General features: G+C 39.5%; 1 protein-coding gene across 1 annotated transcript; it reads left to right on the top strand.

Moving 5' to 3' along the window:
- Nucleotides 1-419: 419 nt before the first annotated feature.
- mkrn1 (makorin ring finger protein 1) lies at nt 420-17,424 on the top strand. Its single transcript, XM_022749316.1, has 8 exons — nt 420-533; nt 1,193-1,324; nt 9,253-9,434; nt 10,798-11,021; nt 12,405-12,619; nt 13,333-13,443; nt 13,874-14,018; nt 17,197-17,424. Exons 1-8 carry the CDS (start codon nt 460-462, stop codon nt 17,407-17,409), a joined length of 1,296 nt encoding a protein of 431 aa, XP_022605037.1. The 5' UTR covers nt 420-459; the 3' UTR covers nt 17,410-17,424.
- The last annotated feature ends 3,185 nt before the right edge of the window (nt 17,425-20,609 follow it).

The raw sequence follows: 20,609 nt of genomic DNA, 5'->3' as shown, positions 1-20,609 counted from the left end.
AGAGAAAGTGAAACTGTTGCAATGGTCCCAAGTCTCCCCTATTTCTGCAAGTTACTTAGGATTGCAAAAAGTGGAAAAATCTGTTTGTTTTTTGAAAATTTAAATCTTTCAAAAAAGCATTTGGTTGAAACTTGATTATAATTATTATTATTTTTTTACAGTGGGAGGAAAAGATCACACAATACTACACAATTTAGAAGTAAATTGATATTTTAAACAAAAACAACGTCTGGATTTAAATTAATTTACTTTATGTAACGAAGCCGAAACAACACCGGTTTATACAGCTGTTGTGCATAAATGAATAACAGGTGAGTGTGGCAATGGTGCCCGGTCGCTGATGACACACGGAGTTAGGTTTTCGGCAAACTCCGACTTGAATCGTACAAATACGAAAGAGGCCGAGCTGGACCGGAGCTGTCCGGAACATCCGGCTGTAGCCTCTCAACATAAACAGCTATGGCGGAGGCAGCAGCAGCGTCTACGGCGGCTTCAGGAGTAATAGGAGGTTGGACCAAACACGTAACCTGCAGGTAAGAAAAGACAAGCGATTATTAAAAATATTTAAGATGATTACATCGTCTACCACTGCTGTTTTGACACCAGGCCGGAGGGCGACTGACAACAGCGTCTTCTAAGGCTCGACTCAGCTGTTGTTGGCTAGCTAGCTGTACTAACGTTGGACTACTGTGGTGTTATGTTTTCTGTGTTATGGTCACATACGAGGGTGCAGTTGGAAGAATGCCGCCAGGTTACTAGCAACGTTTTGAATAATTCACACGGCTAGCATTAACGCCAGACAACAACATTAGACTAGGTAAAACAGCTGTCATACAACACAATGATAAAATATTTTATGTAAATGTGAATTAGCTGCTTAGAGACACTCAGCAGCTACACTTTTACTTTGAAACTAACATTAATCAATCTGAAAACCAGCGAATTTAAACTTCATAATAGTCATAGCACATGCTAATCGCCACATCCAGACTACATTAACTGACGTTATGAGACGCTTTGTTTGTTTGGACCGTGCTAAGATTAGCTTGACTGCGTTACTAGTGTGAAAGTGAAACACGGCATTTAGGTACACACTTTTGCTTTGCTTTGTTCAATGTTTTTTAAACGGTCAAAGTTGAGTTTGACATACAGATTTGAAAATGACAAATTTACTCTTATTTTGTATTTTCAGATATTTCATGCATGGACTTTGTAAAGAAGGAGACAACTGTCGATATTCCCACGATCTGACCAACAGCAAACCTGCGGCCATGATTTGCAAGTTCTTTCAGAAGGGAAACTGTGTGTTTGGGGACCGTTGCAGGTAAAGACAAAACTAAAATCCACGTTGTTATAAATGAAAAATAAATAGAAAGAAAAAGGCTTGGATGTCTGTACTCAAGTGGCATGTTCAAAGTCAGCTGCCACAGTCTGAAAAAGTGCTCCCAGTTGTCAGTTGAGCTGCATAATAACTTCCTTTCTAAAACTGGCCTTGGTCTCAGCCAAATGACAGCACAGCAGCTTTGCTGGCAGGGCTTCTCAGAAGTGTTGCAGTTTGTTCCTCAAGTGGATCTGACACCTGAGACTGGTGTTTTCTAATGTCAACATGTTGTTGGTCTGTGTCTGTGGGAGACCCTGTGTAGGTTCAAGGAACTAGACTCACTCATCTGTGGTGTTACAGTATTGCTCTGCTGGAAGAAATCATGTATTATGAAACATCTAGAGTGTTTGTAGAGCTAGTGTGTGTTCAACATGACTGCCAGCGTAAACGCCCTCCTGGCGGTCTCACCATAGGCCTTTGTTGAGATGGAATGGACAATAGTTGCAATACATACATGGCAGTTTGACTGATTATTGCCTCTGTGACCTTCAAGTGAATGGATGGATATTCTTTTGCGCACACATGTTGTAGTATTTAATATTTTTGACTTGGTTTGGTTTACATTCATTTCCCATTGTATAGACTTTAACTATGTAATCCCACTGAAATAAATTAAAATGTGTACACCTTGAATGATCAGGGTGGCACATGTGGTCAGTTGCAGGTTTTTTTAAATATGATTTGGAAATTAGTTGCGTGATGTCCCACTGTCAATTTCAGATACATTTTTTTTCTAAATCATCTAAATGCATACACAATGAGCACAACAGTAAGTTATTCTAAGTTCTAAGATTCCAAGTTTTCAAAGAACAATACGTTCAATTTCATCAGATCTATAAATGGTGAAAGATGGTCCAGAGAACATTTTGTTTCTAATTACATCTTTCTGTCATTTGTTTGTCATTTGGAACATAAATTAAAAGTATTTAAGTAAAGTATTAAAAGTATTTTGGATGAATATTTTTATTTATTATCTTTATTGGCTGATCTGTCTCTGTGTTATTTAATGTGTCAGTTATGTCATCGTTACATGTGCGCAGACTGGCTTGAAAAGTCTAAACTGCATTATCAAAGAGTGAGAGAGTAAAATCTAGAACACTGCGGCATGCTTTGAATATAGTCATCAGTGTATATTTGTAGTAAGTGGGCTCAAACATGCAGTGGTATGGTCCTCTGAGAAACTAATTAGGTTCCCAGTGTGTTGTTAAGTGTGAGTGTACCCAGACAGCAGCAGCCTGCTTGTACAGACAGTGTCTGCTCCATGTCTGGCTTCAGGAGCATCCCCATAGTTACCAAGGCACTCGTAGGACCACCCCATCAGCTACGGGGATGTATTAGTTATTCACATACTTGATCATTTTTCTTGAATAGTTGGCCTGTTGCCTGTAGAAGCCTTTGGATAAGTGTATATAGCACAAAGCTGCTGTTGTTGTTCTGTTGATAAGTCACATTCCTCCATTATAGTGATGGAGCTTGAGTGAGGAAGGTGTCCTCATTATTTCTGTGACCCCCACGGGGCTGTGCACCCTGTATTACGAGTCCATAGAAAAGCTCTCGCTGTGGGGGCTTATTATGGTTGAATTCCCTGAGCTCTATCTATTGTGACGGGCTCTGTCTCGCCTTCTCACTCTGTCTCGGTGTCGCTCTCCCTTTCTCTCTCTCTCCTGCAGCCCCCAGGGCCAGACAGAGTGCACTGCAGCCTGCATGGCAATTGCATAACATTCTCTGTTTCCCTCCTGTTCTCTTTCTGAGAGCCCCCACTCTCCTCCCCTCCTCCCCCCGTGCTGTTGCTGGGTTCCCCAGGTTCACTCCACTGCAGCACCCTCCTCTCTCATTTATTTATGCGTAACTCCAGCAGCCCTCCTCCCTCATTTCCCTCCCTGCTTTTCCAGTGCTCCAATGGATTCCTGGGAACAGACTGGTTAACCGTGTGTGTTGTGATGGTGCTTACCATTATGGAGGACACAGGAGGAAAGATAGGCCGGGTCTTCCTTTTGTACGTCTGTGTGCACAGGCTGTCATAGTCTGTTAGTAATGCTTTATTTTAGGGTAATTCATACCAACTCACCTCGGTCCTTCCAGTTCCATGTCATGTCATGGTTTTTTTTTTTTTTTGTTAAACATTCATATAAAAACCTCCATTATATTCACTCCAAATACTTTTTTCGTTACAAATTTTTGACATTTGGATAAATTTCCTTGCATCTGTGTGTATGTAAATTTATTCTAAGCCTCACCAAACGTTTATTTTTCACTGGATTGAGTTGAAATTTTTACTGAACGTCCGAGAAACCCAAAGGATAATTTAACAACATGTGTTGGTTTAGATTGTTTGTTGCTGATTGATTTACAGTTACAGTCAAGTTAATAATAATAATACATTTTTTGAGTCTTTACGTTTCAACAGATAATATCTCCACTGGTTTTCACTTTCTTCCAACTGTGTAGTATTAATTTACTGAAGAGTGAAGTTGTTTCCTAATGTTAATATCAATTATATTTAATGAATCAATTATATTATATTTTATATTTATATCAATTATATGTGGTCCTGTCTAAAAAACTTAATGGCACAGATCTTGCTTAATGTAGCTTGGTAACTGAAAAACACACTTTTTAAAAGATATTTTGACTGTTTATATTACTAAGAAGCTTTAGCTTTTAGCAAATAAGGAAATTTAGCTCAGAGGGTCAAACTTTGGAGTAGAGCTATAGGGTTTTTGCAGGGTCTAATGAATTTAGTAGAAGTTTTTACATGATGGCCTCTCCGACTATGGAGGTTGTTTTTAAAATACCTGGTAGGTTAAAATCTATCTAGCTTAATGTGAACTCGTTAATCTACCTTTCCCTCCCTTCTCTTTTGTTTTTCTGTTCTTTCTCTCCCTCTCTCTCGCCGCGGGTGGGTGTCACCACATGTCTTCACTTCCTGTATCTGTAGTTTCAAAGTAAAAGGCCTCTGCAGTGTCTTGTGACTTCATGACATTTAGGCACCCTTTTCATTTCTGTATATAGCGGAAACACTGGAGTTGACTTATTTTGTTTTGATAATGAGGTCACTCTCACAGACACTTCCATGAGGACAGCTGAGGGTCTTCTCTCATCAGGGGTGTTCCATTAATCATATTATAATAATGTACAAAAATATATATTTAATATTACCTTATAAAATATATTTTAAATTATTTTATTTTGACATCATAATGATTTTAATTCAGACCTCAATGTGATCTCATTGTTACATTACACTGGTTCTGCTTTATCTGTATTAGCAGGATAGTTACATTTTAGCACTTCTCATATGATCATTTTCTTATGTTCATTTAAATGTGAGAAGTTGGACAAACAACTACATCACAGAACCAGACCTTTATTTGAAGCAGGCTTATATTGGAGACAGGCTTTGATTCAAAGTTTCCTGTCATCACTGATTAATACATACTCAGAACCTCCCCTGTGTTTACTATGTATTTTTTCAGCCTTTGTTGATGACTGGCAAAACACTGCTGGCAAAGTGTATGCTTCTGACAAAGTTGCAGGACTGTGGGTATCACCAAAATCATCACAAAATACAACATGATGGTGCTATGAAGGCTACGGTGATATTTCAGGATGACAGATGAAATGTTTTTAGTAAGCGGATCAGATGGAGAGAGCTTGCTGTGCAGTGGAGATCCTGTACCAACCAGACCCCTTCTGGACTCATAATCCCTCCCATCCCCCAGACCCTAACCCCCCTGTTAATATTAATTCTGTATTATTCCAAACAGAATCATAGTTGCTGTGTCCTCAAATGCAACATGACGGCGAATTAATGTAGTTACTAACCAATTAAGTTCACTGACTACCAACTAACGTCGGTTGTCTAAACAATACATACAATACAACATATCAATAATATATAATGTCAAGCTGGTTAGCTAGTGAATTTTATTCTTGCTATATGTAGGTTCGTGATCTGGACTGCGTGTGCGTGTTTATGTGTGTTGGTGGAGCTTAATGAGTGGGAGTCATATATGTACATGTCATTGTTTTTGCATGTGCGAGTATGAACATATTTTCCTACTTTTAAGTAAAGTGTAGTCTTCATGATAATTATTGTGGCTTAACCTCTGAATCTACAGTGCATGAAAATGAACAGTATTCAGTGTAGCATATGTATTTTTGTTCTGTTGTTATAGGATACCTGCCATCTCACCACTGAGTATAGTATAAAGATAAACTTCCATTCAAGTTTGTCTGTGCTATTTGCATTTTTAGAGATCAGACTACTGTTTTTTTGCACTAATACAACAGTCAGCGTGATTCAAATGAAAAATGGGGTCAAGTTACCCCTATAGTCAACAGTAGATGTTCTCAAACTGATCTCCAAAACAAATCGGATGAATAAGATGAATCAATAAGTCATCAAATATTGGGGCGCCTCGGTGGATCACCTGGTGGAGCACGTGCCACTGGGGCTGGGTCCTGGACGAGCGGCCTGGGTTCAAGCCCAGTCTGTGGCCCCCGAAAAGCCACCTGTTGGAGACCCCTGTCTTAAAACATGCCATCCAACTACTTTAGAAATCAAATGTTTTATAGTTCTTCCAGAAGGCCACATTAAAAAAAACAAAACAAATATATGATAGAGACAGGGAAGACGCAATATCATTACAAAGAGGGATAATGTGCATATTTTCAGACAGTCTCTCCAGTAAGACATTCATTGTCTTGCACTCAGTTGTTCACATTAAAAGTACCAGGAACACTTGTGTAACAAGTTGTGAAAAAAGGGAGCTAGAGACAGTAGTACAGTGCCTGGCTCCTCCCTCAACTCCGCACATTTGGCCAGTCACAGCATGAAATGGGTGTTTGTGTATTCGATCATTTCTTTCTGAAACTGATGATCTGAGACCTTTTTATGAGGGTCCCAAAAAAACACTTCTATCTCAACAGGAAAACATAGCATGTAGATCATAAATCAAGCTCCTTGACTGTGATTTACACATTACAAAATTATGATTTTTCCCATGAAGCCTTCATTTTTCATCCAAAACAGAGCATGTGATCACAGCAGAATGCTGGGACAAAGCACATGAAATAAGGCCCTGAGTAATATGTACGCGTGTAAACATGTTGATAAGTAATCTGGATTAGCTTCATTACTTTGTATTGTTGAAGTCCCATATACTGACTGTTTTATCATTATCTGTTCTTGTCTCTATAACATGATATAACATCACACTCTGTGTCAACCTATACTTACAAACAGCCCAGCACGGGAAATGCCAGTTTACATTCCACTTACATGCTTGTTATTTACAGGAGAAGAAGAACCAAAATATTCATTCTCGTGATCCTCACTGAGGAGATCAGTTTGGGTCCTGTCTTTGACTGAGGCCTTATCAAACTAAAAACTGTCCTGGTCTGTACAAACTGAACTTACTGAAGGTCAAACTCATTGCAGTATCTTGTTGTCTTTGTCCTCTGTGTCTGTAGACTCTTTCCAGTATAAAGGTACATGACCACTGGCATAAACATTGTACAGGAGCAGTAGCTGATCCATGGTGTTTTACTCTGATGGCAATTTGAATCAGTTTTTACTGAGAATACAGAACAGTTCAGAGAGGCTGAACATTTAGGAAAGATAGGAGTTGTAAACCTGCAGGAGGAGGAGCTTTCGGCTTCTCTTCGTAGCTGTAACAGCAGCAGAGCTATTTGTTCTCTCAGGACAGAGCTGCTAGCATCCTCGGCATCCTCGTCACTGATTCGGTAATATTTTGTCCTGACTTTTAGATGTTTGGGGTCGTTACCTGTCCATATTTGATTTTGGAGAGATTCATAACACTTGTTGGAAAGCTTTTATTGCACTTTTTATGCCTCTGCACCAGCGACAGTCAGAGCGTATGGTTTTCAGGTTGTCCATCCAACCGATTCTCATGGACACATTATCTCAATAACACCTTCATGGAACTTCTTCAAATATGGCATAAACATTCACCAGAATTAAAGAATGAACTCATTAGATTTTGGTGGGCAAGGTCAAAGTTCAAGGTCGTGGTGACATCACAAAACATGGTTTTGGCCTTGTGAATGTGATATGTCAGTAACGCCTTAAATTTCTTTTAAGTCCACTTAGACTCAAGGATGTACTGATGAGATTTTGGTAGTCAAGACTTCACACAGCAATTATGAGAAAATTTCACACAAATGGTTCATATTTTCTATGACTCCGGATAAACGGAGATGTGACCTGAAACTAGTCTGAGTGGAGGAGGCAGACAACCACCAGGAAGTGATTCTACTTTCGTTTTTATTGGTTAGATAACATAACAAGAACAAGTGTGACATGAAGAACACTTAGGACATAACGGACAAACATGCAACAGTTATAGAGATGTATTATGTAAAAATGACAAGTATATGATGTGTATGTGATTTGTTGCTCTTTTGCTCTTAGTCTCTTGTCATTTGTGGTAAAAGCCTAAAGTAGTATTAACCGTTTGTGTGAAATTTTATCATAATTGCTTTGTGAAGTCTTGAGTAATGGTTAAAACGTGTTTTGTGAGGTCACCATGATCTTGACCTTTGATCATTGACCACTAAAATCTAATTGGTTCATCCTTGAGTCCAGGTGAATGTTTTTACCAAATTTTGAAGAAGTTCCTTCAAGGCGTTACTGAGGTAGCGTGTCCACGAGGATGGGACTGATGGACGGACAACCTGAAAACAATATTCCTCCAGCTTTGAGTGTTAGCATGGAGGAATAAAAACGCTCTGCCTTGTTTGCATTTCTTTAAACCAATGTAAAATAGTGTAGTGCATGCCCAGTGTACATGAATGGTCATGTGATATGCGTTTTAAGGTGTGTTTCTACAGAAGGAGTAGTAACACTCTGATACGGAGCTAAAACACTCGTCTGGACAGAAATCGTTTTTTGTTTTAAAAATGAAAACTTTGTCTAGCTACGTCCACACTGCTGAGTGAGTGATCAATTTACACCATTTCTCAACTGAACACCATGTGACTGAGTCATGAAGTTACACCACTGGTCGACGGCCTGGTCATAAAGTTTCATTGTCGGTTGTTGTTCTCTCAAAATGAATTGACTGTTTCTATGTTCTATGTTTAATTTATGTGTTTAGTGATGTTGTCAGACAACGTCACAGTTATAATATCAGGATTTTAGCAGCAGCTTGGAAATGATTGGAAGTTAATGTGTAGTCTTAATGGGTCGTGTTTCATTCACTATTTCCTTATTGATAAAGCTACAAAAACCATTGGAATAGCTTAAAGATAAATGATACCACAGGGCTGATGGCTCTCATGTAAAGAGGCAAGGACATGGAGAGATGAAAGAAAAAGCAGAACCAGGTTTTGAGTGGTGTCCTCAGCCAAGGCTCTGCTTTATTGGATGTAATTATTTGCTTTAATGGAACAATAGTAACGCTTTGATTTTCCTACTTATAAGTGGCAGATATACAGCAGTACTGTCCCATATGCCACACTAGTTCATGATTACTACACATGTACATTAGGAATCCACAGTATATATTTCAATATTTTCAATATTAAATATTTCAAAATGGATTTTGTTGAAGTATTTTAGTGCTGAAAAACCTTTTATACTTAATTTGGCAAATTATGAACCTTTTATTGATGTACTTTTGGAATGGGAGAAATTTGTTTCTTGTAGGTTTAGCTTCAGTAGCAGGGTTTTACAATCATTTACATATTTAGAGCTTTAAAATCAGCTTTGGTTTTGCTCTTTGTAATCAAGCTCCTCTCTTTCTGCCCTATATGTCCCTGCTCATTGCTGTAACGGTTGTAACGTCATTGTATTATTGTTGTGGAACCGTAGATCATTTGTCTCCTGGTCCTGTGTGACTCTTCAGGTTTGAACACTGTAAACCAGCAAAAAACGAGGAGCTGCCAGCCCCCCAGATGCTGCCGCTGCCCTCCGCCTCGCTGGCCGGCCCATCTGACCCAGAACCCAGTGGGCCAACACCTGTCCCTGGGGCGCAAGACTGGGTCAACGCTGCTGAGTTTGTTCCAGGACAGCCATACTGTGGACGCGGTGAGCGACCAGCATTGATTACATAACGTTTGATATTATTACTCACATTTTAACATAATCCTAGATTCACACTTTCACCATCTTTTACAAAGGGATGGTCGTTTTGTTGATGCTTTATGATTTGATTTAACTAGGTTAAGACAGTATGTCCTCTATGGACGGGTGATATTCTAGCCAATATTCCATGTTGAGTATTTCCCATCATATGCATTGTTTTTCATTGGATCAGTTTTGTTTTTTTTTGGCAGATTTGCAGAGGCTGATGAGTCTGACTCTTATTTCACTGCTCTGCTTACTGTACATTGTACGACAGTGTATTGGGGCCACATTGAGGGGAAAAAAATGGAAAGTTTGAGAATAAAGTTGTAATTTTAAGAATATAATCATAATATTTCAAGAAAAAAAAGTTGTAATATTACAAGAATTAAACATGCAAAATTTCAATAGAAAAAATATAATTATTAAGAATATTACAACAACCAATCAAACCGGTGAATGGCAAAGTTGAAGTATCTCCTTATTTGTGAAACCTGCTAAAGTAAAACTTCACAGGACGCTGCATGTTCCTCATTTTGAAGCTTCTGATATTCCCCCTCTGAAGCAACACACAACATGAAATTACCACTTTATTCTCATAATATTATGACTTTTTTTTTCTTGAAATATTATGAGTTTATTCTCGGAATAAAAAAAGTTATTTTCCTCAATGTGGCCTTAATGTTCCATCGTAACTTTGAACCTCAGCATGTGACAAATACAACTTTCAACTGATGTTTAGTGGTAGCATCATTTATACATGAAACATAAAACACAATAATACAATTATATTATAACCACCCCACCCCAGCAGTAATATCGTATCTCACAATATTTGGGCTGGAGGTGGATTTGCACTCAGTGAACTTTCTTTGGTGCAATTCAAACAACCTCCTGTATATTTGTCTATCTGGCTGAGTTCATTTAAGCTTGTGTGAAAAAATGGATTAAAAAAAAACTCAGACCAGGACCACCTGAAAAAGACTCGGTTTGTCGCTAACACCTTGGTTTGTTTCTAATAAGTGAGTAAGTCAACTGAACCTGAGGCACACATGACACTTTTATAATGTCCTGCATCTTTCACTGTCTGAAAATGTAACTGGGATCATGACTTCACCTCCAAGTTAAAGTTTAAAGGTTGGTGAAGTTGCATCTTGAGGCCTGCCTGACTCTGTCCGGTAAATACAAGTTGAGCGCAGGCGAAAGGGAAGGTGTGTCCTCAGATCAGATTCTCCTCACTGGATGGGGGGAAAAGCATGTGAGCATTATTGTTTGCTGATGAACTTAACAAATAAATGTTTGTGTCTGTGTAATGACGGGTTTCCAGCTGAGCAAGCGAAGGTGGAGAGCTCCGTCCCACTCATCGAGGAGTTCGACAGTGACCCGGCGCCAGACAACAAACAGCTGAGGAAGCAGCTCTGTCCGTATGCCGCCGTCGGTGAGTGCCGCTACGGAATCAACTGTGCCTATCTCCACGGCGACGTGTGTGATATGTGCGGCCTTCAGGTGCTCCACCCCACTGACAACAACCAGCGCTCTGAGCACACTAAGGTAATGGTTACAGACACAACCTGCTGGTGATCCACATGAAGTATGTCCAGCAGCACAGTGGAATCGTTAGAGGAGGATTACAGTAACACACAGAATACCTTCATACCTGTCACTGATATTGTTTTCAGTGTTTTCATTCCTCTGCCTTTTTTTGGAATCTGTGGAATATCTAGATTTCATAGCTACTGTTGCCAAACTGAGTTAACAGGTGACTTCAGACTTGTTGTCGTGGCAACCTTTCTGTAAGGCAGCTGCATTTTGAAGAGCCAGCGACTCCTTCAGTTGACATGAAGGGATCAGCCTCCTCACTCTGCTGTTTGAACTACAGAAACACTCACTGTTGTACAGTGGTGTCACAGAGCTGAGCTGCTCCTCTCGCAAATCACCTCCGAGTCCAGACACAGGTTCGCAAATCAAGGATCTGCTGCCTGAATGTTTTGTATTGTGTTAGCACTGGAGCTCAGTGAATTTGTGTATTTTGACAATCCAGGCATCAGATCTCAGAGTCACTTTCACCAGCTCTCAGCTCAGCACTTATAGGGTATCATTAAGGAGAGCAGCGCAGCAGCACTAGCACTTGGACACATCACAGTACAGTACAGTAAAAAAAGGCGCAGGAGTAGGGGTGTACATTGGAAAAAAAAAAAAAAGGCACATTACAATGCATACCTCAGTTTTGAATTCACGGTTCTGTTTGTTTCGGTTCGAGGATGAACTGATCAGATTTTGGTGGTTAAAGTTCATGGTCACGTTCCTGTGAATGTAATATATCAGGAACGCCCAGAGGGAAATTCATCACCTCTGTCACACGGTTACCTCACATAAGTGTTTTGTGAGGTTTCGTCCATAATTCACAAATTCATTCACTAATTATGACACAATTTAGTGTTAGTTCTATCAGGTACTAATGTGAGGATGAAATATGATCCAGTTTGAGTAATCCATCCCTCAGTTTGAAGGTTTATCAAACACCAGATCACTGCACAGCAGTTTATAATACCTGGAGAGTTATTTCATCCTCGTATCTCAACAATAACAACATGTACTGTAGCTTAATGTCATTCACATTATGAAGTCATCTACTGCTGTTAACACGTGTTTAATTGGCTGACACAGTGATTTCTTGATTGACATTGATTTGCAGCAAAACTTGAGCCCGGTTCAGGTTTTTTGCCAAACGAGCGCCACAGCTGCGTCGGTATAATGGTCTAATTTGAATGAAAGAGGAGGCTGTGTTTTCTAATGAAGTGCTTCTGTCATCTGAACACAGCCTGAGCACAGAACACAGTTGTGTCTGTGAGATGTTTATTGAAGCATCTGAGTACCGCGGTGGAATGAAGACAAGGTTGTGGTTTGATGATTTAACTGTTCCCTCTCTCCCAGGCGTGCATCGAGGCCCACGAGAAAGACATGGAGATTTCATTCGCCATCCAACGCAGCAAGGACATGATGTGCGGCGTGTGTATGGAGGTGGTGTTTGAGAAGGCCAACCCAAGTGAGCGTCGCTTCGGCATCCTCTCCAACTGCAGTCACTGCTACTGTCTAAAGTGCATTCGCAAGTGGAGGAGCGCCAAGCAGTTTGAGAGCAAAATCATCAAGTGAGTCACATTGTGACAAATTAGGGTTTGAACAGTGAGGGGAGATTTTCTCTGGAGAGTTTCTATCTGTTTATGAGACACTGAAGTGTGTTGTTTCTTCAGTAGATTGTAGGTTGGATCACTGTCAGGCTAAATCTGTAGCTCTGGTTGATAAATAATAGACCCTTTCCTGAGAAAATCTAAGTAAGTTGTTTTTTGGTAAAACTTCTTTTTTATCTCAGAATCTTCAGATGCCTTTTATACCAGTTTTCACAAATTTACAGAAGTTGACAGTCGCAAGCTTTGAAATCATTTCTGAACATCATTTATCAAGCTCAAAATCTCACACATTTCTCTCATGTAGTTATTTATGAGAATTTCTTTCTGCTAAAATCTATATTTGCAAAGCAGCAATGTATTGTGAATAGACAGGGTGGGTTCTGTTATGGTTAGGGTGGCCCTGTTCAGACCTGGTAGTAATATCCGATCACAAGTGGTTAGCTCTAAGTTCTGGTGTGAACACACCCAAGACATATTGAGGAAGCATTTGAGACCGATCACTCAGACCACATTCAGAGGTGGACAACTAATTTCTGTCGGTAGTGATGAATTTATGTTACTGCAGGTGTGAACAGGGCTGATGTCTCACTGGCCGAGGCCTAATGACTACACAGCTAGTCCTTTACGACTCTCAGTGCTTGTACCTGACCACAGCGTTCTTTGACTCTCTGCAGGTCTTGCCCCGAGTGTCGAATCACGTCCAACTTCGTCATCCCGAGCGAGTACTGGGTGGAAGACAAGGATGACAAGCAGAAACTCATCCAGAAATACAAGGATGGCATGGGGTACACACACCATTTCTATACTATGGGACTGTAGAAGATTCACATCCATACGTAAACAATAAGAGTATCACTGCCTCACTGAGGCCTGATTTCTACCAACTGCTTTAGATATGCTGTGGGAAACAGGGACACAATCTTTTTTGTTGCCTTATTTTAAATTTAGTCTTCTAGAGCTGCCTTACTGAACAATTGAGTATCAGCAATTAAAAATCCATTATTTTCCCTGCAGGATGGAGCAGAGAGATTTTGAATAGAAAGCTGTTGTGGGTGGATGTGTGTGCGGGAGTGGAGGGAGGCAGAGTTGGGGGAAAAAAAAAAAAATGATTAGTGTTGCTTGATGCCTCTGGTGTGTTTTTGAATTTTATGTTGAGACGATCTAACGTGTGTGTGTGTGTGTTGTGTTGTCTGGTTTCCCTTTTGGATCCTCCAGGAGTAAACCGTGTCGATACTTTGACGAGGGTCGTGGAACGTGCCCTTTTGGCTCGAATTGCTTCTACAAGCACGCCTTCCCCGACGGACGGCTGGAGGAAGCTCAGCCCCAGAGAAGACAGACCGGATCCAACAGCAGAAACCGGGTAACTTTAAAACTCGCTCCTAAAATCCTCTCATCAGCAAGTACAAGTACCAGCAAGAAACACACCAGTGCTACCAGGAGTGTGACAGTCTGCGTTTCCCTGATGGCCAAAGTTTTCAATAGTAGTTCAGATACTCACGCGAACACAGTCAAAAGACATTAGCTTTGCTTTGTCTCCATAGGAGCACCCTCTGCTGGACGTGGAAAGTAGAACATGTAATAACAGTAGGGTGCAGGGTAACCAGAAAAACAGAAATAAATCAGATGGGACTGTGCAAAAAAATACTACCTTAAAATCTACCCCAAAATGTTCTGTATTTGTAGAGTAAGTTCTTTACATGTTAAGTGAGTACTGGGATCGCCTTGTAACAGGGGGCGGCAAGTACGTTTTTGTCTAATCCATTAGATGACGGTCAGAACGTAATCAAAGGCTAATTTAAGAAATTGATAAAAATTCAACTAGAATGAACTTTGTTACTGTTCACATGTTACAGTCACATAATATATGTTTGACTGATTTACTGGTCTTTTTTTTTTTTCATATCGCACATCATGTCCGCTGTTTCAGAGGTCTGTCAAGTAAGCAACAGAACCTTTGGAGCTTCCTGTCAGAACTTTTCAGAATTAAAGCTCACAATACCTTGAAATAAGGAAAAAAAAAAAAAAACTTTCTTGTGCTATATTTTTGGCAAAATGGCTAAAGAGAAAGTGATTCTGTGGGTAACTGTTGCTGCCATGATGGAGATCTATTTTATCACCAAGTGCTGTGCACTGACCACAGTGCAGCCTGATGTGACTGTTTGTGTCTGTCATTCACTCTCAGTTTTTGCCCACGGGCCGCCAGTGACCAACCACTGCCTTATAATATATTACTGTCTAGTACAACCTCACCACAAGCTGCAGACTCAAACATGACCTCTCTGATTCTCTGAGTCATCAGCAGTCAAAATATATAAAGGCAGTAGTGTCGCAGGCTTTATGACAAAATTTGAATAAAAAAATGAAGCCAAGTCAAAATGAAATTTTAAATTACGTTTATTTACAATTACATTACAATTGTATTTGTGTTTATTACCTTGTACACGATCAGCAGCTTGTTTTGTCATGTCATGTTCTAATGATGAGTCATCCTCATAAGAACAGGATCTTGTTTATTGTAACTTTGGTGAACAGTGACGTGTCTGTTTATGTGATGGGCTGTTTAATTAACCACATCTCCTCCTTTGTTTTCACTAAAACCTTTTGTAAGAATCATTGAGTTTTAGTTACAGCATGAGACAGTTTGGGCAGCTCTGGACAAATTCTATATTTTATTAATATACAAAGTAAAAAGAAGTAAATGCTGCATAAAACACACTTCAGCAGTTACATTTCTTCAAATGTTCAAAGTTTTATTTCATGAATTTAAAAACTTAAAACAACTTTAAAAAATTAAACGATAATTGTTGCACATGCAAAAGTTTGGGCTAAATCAGATCTTACTACTGCTACTTACAACTTACTGAGATATTTGTAGGCCGTCTTTCATGTACAGCACGTTTAATATCTACCCACATTAACAGTGATGTGTAAGTCAGTGGTTTGTGTTGCTTCTTCCAAAAGCTTCAGTTCATGTTTCTTCAAGTAGTTCATGTTGAGATTTTAGTAGGATCATTAGTGGATCATTGTCAGACTCTTTTCAGTTTCTGGACATGTTCTTCCAGAGTTTGCTGAGTTTGCTGAGTTTAGTGGAACCCAGTCTTCCCTCTCTAACACATCGTTGGTGATTGTGACTCTGGTCTATCCAGATGTTTCTTTGCTGACTTCAGCCATTGACATTGATTAGGTCTTAGATTAGGTTTCTCCTCTGATAACTCTTCCATTTAGACCTTGTATGTGCATCAACACTGCACAGTGGGACAGGGAGCCACCACACTCAACAGTGTCAGCTAAACCTTCCTGCAGGTCGTTTAGTCATGTGGAGGTTTTGTTTTGTCTGTCTGCCTGGCAGAGCCGCAGTTTTATCTGAGGTTTGAAGAGTCAGGATTTAGTTGCAATCATATGACTTCCTGCTCCTCCTTCACCAGTTCAGATGGTGTCAGTCAGTTAAGGCTCAACGAGTTAAAGGCCTGAGTGCTGCACTAATGAAAGGGTCCAAACTTTTGCACATGCCATGTATTGTGGCAGTTTTTACTTTTTAAGGTCATGAAATAAAAACTAACAGAGCATTAATATTTCATAAGAAAGGCTCAATTCAATGTGTGTTTGCTGCTTCACTTCAAAAATCAACAGAACTCGTCCAGAGGAGTCCAGATTGTAAATGATTACAGGAGGTTTCTGTCTGTCTTGTCGCTCACTGGTGTTTCTGTCTGTTAAATCTGTTAATAATAAATGAAATGAAAAATATTCACACCAGTGCATACTTCAGTGAGAAATATTGAACAGATCTGTGATGCAAATCAGACCATGATGTCTCCCCTCATTAAATCAAGCTTGTGTGAATTCAGTCTTTCATAAACATTATACTTCATTTTATAATTAGTATCGTATAATGTCAGTTGATGTTTTGATGATAATTTCTTCTCCTAGTGTAGATAAAGAAGCAACATCTGGCAGGGAGGAAACACTGATTAAAAGTGTCAGAATTAAAAATTTTGATTTACTTCATAAATATTGAGATACTTAAATCAAGATTACAAGATTATGAGCTACTAAGTTAAATTGTTGAGTGATTTAGCTCAGTAAGAGTTTGACTTTCTGTGTAAGTTTTTACTTTTTAAATCAAGATTCTGAGATGGGAAGTCAAAATGATCAGGAAATGACATGTTTTTTCTTTTATTGTTGTTATTTTTATTTGGTGAATCAAGATGAAGACAAAGAAAGTGATAACATAACGACACATAACACGCCATAAGATAACGTAACATGACGGCATACACTTCTGCAGAGAACGACTGACAGCTTTTTCTTATTGCTATAAATTTAGATACATGACTTGTATATTTGGATTTATTGAGATGGAGAGAAAAATCAAAAGAATTACAAAAAATAAATAAATGTTAGGGTTAGGTTATTTTAATGTTTTTTTCCTTTCCTTCTTCGCAGGCAGGAAACAGGTACTGTACAGTGGAATGTAAATTTATCTCACGAGTCTGACTCACCAAGTATAAAATGTCCACACGTCTGACTTTCCCCCTCAGAACTCGAGGCGAACGCCGTTGTGGGACATCTACGACGAGAGGGAAAGCACCGACTCCTTCGACAACGAGGATGAGGAGATGGTAACGTTTGAGCTGAGCGAGATGCTCCTCATGCTGCTCGCCGCAGGAACCGACGACGAGGTGACAGACTCAGAGGATGAGTGGGACTTGTTTCACGAGGAGCTGGATGATTTCTATGAAATTTACCTATAGCAGCCCCACCCGCTAACCCCCCAACCCCCCCCTCCCTCCCCCCCCCCCCCCCCATCCCCTCCCCGAGCCCCCATGTATACTAGACACTAGAATGGACTGTCTTGTGTGAGTGATGGACAGTAGCTTTTTCCCACCCCCTGTATTGTGGCAGTGCCTTTAAGCAGGCCATTAATAAATGAACTTAAAAGATAAAAGAAAAAAAAAATCCGACAAGTCAGTGCGCTCGTGCTAAACATTTTCTAGACATCTATCCTCGTGAGTCTTATCTTGTGCGGTTCATGTTGAAAATAATAAAATGACAAAATGAACTCAATATAAGATTTAACAAAAATTATAACTTTCTTCAAATATTGCTAATAAAAATTGTTAAGTTCATTTGTGGGTGTGGGTTTGACTTGTTTATCATCTACCCAGGTGTTTGTACATAATACTGAGACTCTGAGGATGCACTCGAACTTACTCGGCACCATTTACTGTAACAGTGATGGGCATGTTTTAAGATTTTACATAAGGTTTCTGAAGGCTGGAACTTTTTTTTTTTTCTTTATTAAAGTTGCTGATAGCCAATATATTGTGCTGATGTTTAATAAATTTACCATAATCACTTCCATGTTGTACTGAAAAGTATTTACCTTTTCATATGGGACATTAAAATCATAACAGAACACGTACATCAAACCCCTAAAATGAAATTCATGCAGGCTTTGTGGCTTTGTAAAGCAGGGTGAACGCTAGCCCTGATCCTGGATCAACCAGCTTTTGTTATTGGGACATTTCAGTCACTGAGCAGCTCATAAAATTAGATACTGGACGAATGTTGAAAATATGAAGGCACCACATGGCTGGCAGTCCTCTTACAGTCTTATAAGGGCTGCAAAAGCAAAATGACACAGGGTTTATTTTACACTCACTGGCTGGAGTATATGGAAAAACTATGGGTCAATAAGATTTTGAGATTGTTGAAATGAAGGTTACCAATGATTGATGATGAGTTGTAGGATGTTTATAATATCTGCACAAATTCAGCTTAAAAAAAAGGCAGAAAAAAACATTTATTCCGGTGTTTACAGGCTGATCTGCAACCACTTTCTCAAGCACACTTATTATGAGTCCACAGAGCTCAATGCTGCCACTGACAACGGGTCTATATTACAGTAAATACTACTACTGAACAAAATGGTAGTCGCCTTTGTACACTGTTTCTGTCAGGGTGGCAGTAACAGATTTTAAGCTGCTCAGTGACTGAAGTGTCTTGGGTTATGGAGATGATGATCCTGGACCATGATTCATTGTGTGACAGGTCTTGGACCAGGGCTAAGTGATAAATCTTCAAAGTGGCTAAGAGCTGCGTGAATGATTTTACTGTGCGACTGAGGTCAAATGTTGTGTTAGGTTTTCCAGATATATTTGTCTACCTACCTTTCCAATCGGCCCCAACTATCAGTCAGACAGACAAAAAAAAAAAAAAAAAAACATTGAAACATCTTCCCTTCAGCCATTCTGAATCTCAGCATCCAGGAAGACCAAGTCCTTCCTCAGAACCCGGCTACAGAGTCGACACCTGTGATTAAACATTCATCAGCAGACTCACAGCGCAGAGAATCCAGGAGCTGAGAGACTTTCCATTTCCCACAGCACCAGTGTGTAGATTCACTGTTCTGTTTAAGCTTAATGTGTTTTAAGCTTTGCTGCTAAGATGCTCATCTACTGACTCCTAATAGCTGGTCTCAACCTGTTGAACTCCATTGGAATGCATATGTTAATACTGAAATGTGTGTTTTCTATGTTCCACAGCCATCCATCTTAACATGAAATTAAAGTTTATTATCAATCTGTGTTCTGTGTGGAGTCTGAATCTTTATGTGTCTTGTCTGTTTGAATAACAGAGTAATCTGAGAATCTGTGCTCCCTTAAAGGAGACATGTGTAAGTTTTGCAAGCCAGCGTTAACTTTAACTGTTGTTTAATTACCAATCCCGCCAAGAGCTTTAGCCATTGTTTATTTTACAAGACAGGAGGTTATAATACGTCCCCTGAGCTGCGCTACTTCTTCAAGGCAGACTGGACCTTACAGTGACTCAGTATCGGAAAGGCATGCTAACCTCAGTAGAAGAAAATAGTGACAGAAATAGAAGCAACACAAGAGGTTTGCTTTCCCCTCCTGGAGACAGCTGTTGGTGAGTAAAGGAATAAAATTTGATGCGGAACTCACAACGTTTCTTCTAGACTGGTAAGCAAACAGCTGTTAATGCTAACGCTAGCTATGTAGCGACAATAAAACAGCTCCTTTAAAATTCTTAGTTAACTGAGTCAGTCTGAATATTTCTGTTTGTGGATCAAAATACGGTAATGTGAAATGTTTTGATCGCAGTCACAAACAGAATTATCAGCACATCTGCAGTTCCCCTCTGTTCCACTGAGCTTTTTATTGTCTGAGGTCTTTGGTTTGGTTTTATCTGCCCACAAACTCCACTCTTAACAGCAGTGTTTTCAGTGAAAAAGCTTTGATGAACACTTGCCCGGCACCAAACAGCCAGTCAACACAGTGAAGTATTTAACGGCTAGGTGAAATAAAATAATTGCACGCTGCTTTAAAACTACATTAGCTCTCCCAAATCATTTTTAAATTCATCATTTCCTCTCAACTCAGCAGCTCAAGCTTTCAAAAGTTTCAAAACATCAACAGCTGGGAGAAAATCTTAAAATTGAAATTTACACACACACACACACACACACACACACACACACACACACACAAACACACACACACACCTGAGCCAAACAGAAAGTGGATGTGAGTTATGGTGGGGTCAACTCACGAGGTCTGTGATATTCTTGTATTAAACAAATGTGGATACTGAAAAAGAAAAGGCTAGAGTAACAACAAAAGGTTTCTAGACTTTATTTGTTGTGTTATAACAACTTTAAATGTGTTGAATCCTCTATAATGTTCACATTTTATAATTGAAGGAAAGAACTCATCAGGAAGGTTTTAAGCTCACTAACCCTTTGACAATGTTGTTACTGTTTCATATAGGGATGTAGTTTAACCATCTTTCAAACAAGGTTCTACAGCTTCTTGCCCTTTCTTTCTAATGCTCATCAGATAACATATTAAGATATAACCAAATTAAAAAGATTCATCAGTAATGATTACAGACTAAATTCTAAAAAGAAAAACCCGGGGGAAAGGAATCAAAT

This window comes from Seriola dumerili, unplaced genomic scaffold (assembly GCF_002260705.1).
Source record: "Seriola dumerili isolate Sdu_G_001 unplaced genomic scaffold, Sdu_1.0 BDQW01000138.1, whole genome shotgun sequence".
NCBI classification, from domain to species: Eukaryota; Metazoa; Chordata; class Actinopteri; order Carangiformes; family Carangidae; genus Seriola; species Seriola dumerili.
This window is presented reverse-complemented; position numbering and strand designations above follow the sequence as displayed.